The sequence below is a fragment of the Cynoglossus semilaevis genome, chromosome 13 (genome assembly GCF_000523025.1).
Source record: "Cynoglossus semilaevis isolate Cse_v1.0 chromosome 13, Cse_v1.0, whole genome shotgun sequence".
Lineage (NCBI taxonomy): Eukaryota > Metazoa > Chordata > Actinopteri > Pleuronectiformes > Cynoglossidae > Cynoglossus > Cynoglossus semilaevis.
The window spans coordinates 10,362,654-10,366,069 of record NC_024319.1 but is presented as its reverse complement, the minus strand read 5'-3'; the positions used below and the strand labels follow the sequence as shown (position 1 = coordinate 10,366,069).

At 45.2% G+C, this 3,416-nt stretch overlaps 1 protein-coding gene across 1 annotated transcript; it reads right to left on the bottom strand.

Moving 5' to 3' along the window:
- On the bottom strand, positions 1 to 3,203 carry has1 (hyaluronan synthase 1). Its single transcript, XM_008323567.2, has 5 exons — positions 3,125 to 3,203; positions 1,873 to 2,575; positions 1,526 to 1,751; positions 1,293 to 1,425; positions 1 to 989 (listed from the first exon to the last, which is right to left on the bottom strand). The coding sequence occupies exons 2-5, from the start codon at positions 2,560 to 2,562 to the stop codon at positions 314 to 316; spliced, it is 1,725 nt and encodes a 574-aa protein (XP_008321789.1). The 5' UTR covers positions 2,563 to 2,575; positions 3,125 to 3,203; the 3' UTR covers positions 1 to 313.
- Positions 3,204 to 3,416: the final 213 nt, after the last annotated feature.

The window sequence follows — 3,416 nt, the reverse complement described above, 5'->3', positions numbered from 1 at the left end:
TCTTTCCCTTTTTTTGTGCTTGACATGATTGATGTAGACCACACGTGTCAAACTCATTTTGGTTCAGCGGCCACATACAGCCTGAGTAGATGTCAACAGGGCCGGACCAATACAATCATAACATAATTACTTATAAATAACAGTAAGTCCATGTTTTCCTTTGTTTTTCTGGAAATAAGTAGTAGTTTATGGTAAATAATTTGACAAAACATCACCAACGTGACGTGTTTGTGCATTTTGTCAGGCGAGGCCTTGATTGAACCCCCTAGTGGCCCAGTTTTGGCCCACGGGCCATATGTTTGACAACCCTGATCTAGACAGTCACTGAGTAGGTTTGTGAACGTTTTCTACATAACCTGCGGAACCACACCCAGTAGAGGAACACCATGAACAGCCAGTAGCAGATGTAGGCCACCAGTCCAAAAACCAGAAACTTTGTTTCCTCCAGCTTCGCGGGGGTTAACCAGTCCAGCTGACTTTCCTTGTAGATTGTGTAAACGAGTCCTCCCAATAAAATGGCCGCCCACACTGACAGGGGGAGCAGGGGCATGTAGTTCCCCACGATCTTCTTCCTGCCTGACGTCCCCCAGCTGCTTTTGTTCATGGTTATTATGGCAAAGTATTTGGCCGGCAGCAGGCTGGTCATGTACAGAGCCGAGTAGAGCGACATGAACACCATCACGACGTCTCTGCGCAGAATGCAGGCGTACGCTGCCTTCACCAGCCCAATCAGCTGGATGCAGCACAGGACCCACAGGATGTCCCACAGAGAGCCGGTCCAGAACAGTTGGATGATGGTGGCAGTGACAAAGAAGGGGAAGATACCTGAGACGATGGACTCGTAGGTCATCCACAGGTGGTGCTTGTGCCACCACATGGCGTTGTACAGCCACTCACGAAAGTAGGACTTGGTCCAACGTGTCTGTTGGTTGAGCCAGCGCAGGAACTGTGCAGGTGTCTCTGTGTAGCATTTGGAGCGAGCTGTGTATCTGGGGAAAAAAAACACAATGAATAACAAAGATCTATAAATGACTTTGTTGTCTTGTTGTCTAGCTTTAACTGCCCGTACGGCATGCAGATGTGGGCCACTTGCTCTATTTGAGCAGAATTTCCATCTGGCCCAGTTCAAAATAGGTCGCGAAAAAATTCCAGTGACCACATGAGGGCTCTCTTTGATACAATTGCCACGCTCAAAAATAACTAAATTCTTTGTTTTGTCTCGTACATATCTGTGTCACAACAAAAATTCAATTCAGTTGTGTATTTGTATGTTTTGTCGGAGGAGTTCTTACTTCGTGGCATATCCCATGCTCAGCATCCTGTTGGTGAGATGTCTGTCATCACCGAACGTGCAGTGAGTTCCTAGAAACTTCTGATTGTACCAAGACTCCAGAAACTGCTGGAGAATGTCGTTCCTGTACAGACCTTTATGGTAAAAAAAAAACAAGAGCACAAATAAAAATCCGAGCCCTGACAGGAGTGGCATCTTTAACTTGCTTAGTGACAGTAACAAAATGTGTGTTACCCAGAGGGCCGCTGATGCAGGAGACACAGTTGAAGAAGGACTGACAGGACCTCTCGATGTTGAAGGCCATCCAGTATCTCAGACTGCTCATGAAGCTGATGTAGGAATCCTGCATGTTGAGGATCATCACGTCTCCGCCCACGGCACCGTACTTGGTGTTGCTCTCCAGCACCTTGCACAGCTCCACCGTGGCCAAGGAGTCCAGCTTGGTGTCCGAGTCGCACACCTGGAAATGAAGGCACGAAACAGATTCAGGTCACATAGATGTGCGACGATCACCCAACATGAATGATTCCACCTTCGGCTACTTTGGGAGTATTTGCAGAGAAGTGAATTACAGTTGATACCTGAATGTAGTCGACTGACGATCCCAGAGCTTTGAATGCTGTGTACATCACTTCCCTCTTCCCGCCCCATTTCTGCATGATGCACACACATCTCTTGGTTTGGATCAGATGCTCCACCTCTTTCATCTGAGGATCTTCTTCTATAACACAGTCACCACCTTCTACTAGTGGACCGTCAGCTGTGGCCTTCTCCACATCCTGCATGGGATTCCACGAGTGGTAGTTGTTCTTCCATACGTAGCAGCCTGGGTCCTGGTCTGTGAACACCTCCCTGAACATCTCCATCATGTACAGATCATCGTCTGTGTTCCCATCCACCACCATGATGATGCGCAGCAGCTCCGGCGGGTACTTGAGCGCCCTGATGGAGTTGAGGCACTCCCTCAGATATTCAGGGTCCTCCTGGTAGGCCGATATCGTGAAGCCGATGGTTTTAGTGAAAGAGCACGGCTTTTTACGGGCGTTCATCCGTCGGTGTTCGATGAAGGCAAACAGGCTCTGGATTAACACATGCAGAGAAAGAAGAAGTCCATAGAAGCCAAAGGAGATGATTCCATACGGCGAGGTCGCCAACTGGAAACCATCAATGTAGGCCCAAACCATCACACCCAGGACCACGAGAGCAAACAGGAAGGTGAAGATAGCACGGGTGGCCGAGGCCAGCTTCTTCAGTAAAGGCTTCAGCTTCATTGTGTTTCTCAGACTGAGGGACAAATTAAAAAAAAAAAATTAAATATGGCAGGTAGAAAAGAAAAAAAAACCCAATATTAACAAGCACTCGTGTGGTTTGTTAAAAACTGTGGGTGTTGTCCAACAAACAGAAACAGGACAGTAAGAGTTCAGTCCCCGATATGTTTTAGAAATGTAGATTAAAGTGTGATTAAAACAAACAGCATGCTTTGTCACATTAAATCTAAAAGGCATTTAATAACAATTATATATATTTATTATATAAATACCAATGAATTTAATGAAAAAATGACAAAAGTGCAACTAATACAATTTCATCCAGGTTATGTAAATGTTTATGGTTTTCACAAAACGTGATGTACACTCCATATTAATACATAAACATACAATAATATATTTATTTGTGTGTATATACGTGTATGTTAATGTAGCACATTATATATGCAAAAAAGAAGATATATTTACGAATGTATTTATATATCGATGCGTTATATATAAATCAATATATAATAATCAATACAAAATAATAATAATAACTGATATGAAACATTTTCACCCATACCTGTGGTCAGTGTCTCCTGGCCGTCAATGTTCCAAGCATCCAGCCGGTGTCGGTGCAGATGTGATGGAACCATGTTCGCTCTTTTTATGTCTTGGCCACGACCACCATCGGTTTACGCGCGCCTCCGCTGACTCAGCCGTGCGTCAGGAGGAGGCGCTGGTTCCGCCCGCCTGCTGAGAACATTACCGGGCCCACACCACTGGACGCTTTGTTTTCATCTTTACCATGGAAATGGAGATGAAGTGTTGTTACCACACAGTTTTCTGTTAAATGGAAACAGCTTTATGTTGAC

What these genes read in the sequence shown, in the direction of transcription:
- has1 (XM_008323567.2), bottom strand. Translation starts at nt 2,562, where the DNA reads ATGAAGCTGAAGCCTTTACTGAAGAAGCTGGCCTCGGCCACCCGTGCT. An exon ending in CGTCAGTCGACTACATTCAG is followed by an intron (nt 1,752 to 1,872) that starts GTATCAACTGTA and finishes CTTCATTTCCAG; the next exon opens with GTGTGCGACTCGGACACCAA. An exon ending in AGCATGGGATATGCCACGAA is followed by an intron (nt 990 to 1,292) that starts GTAAGAACTCCT and finishes TTTTTTCCCCAG; the next exon opens with ATACACAGCTCGCTCCAAAT.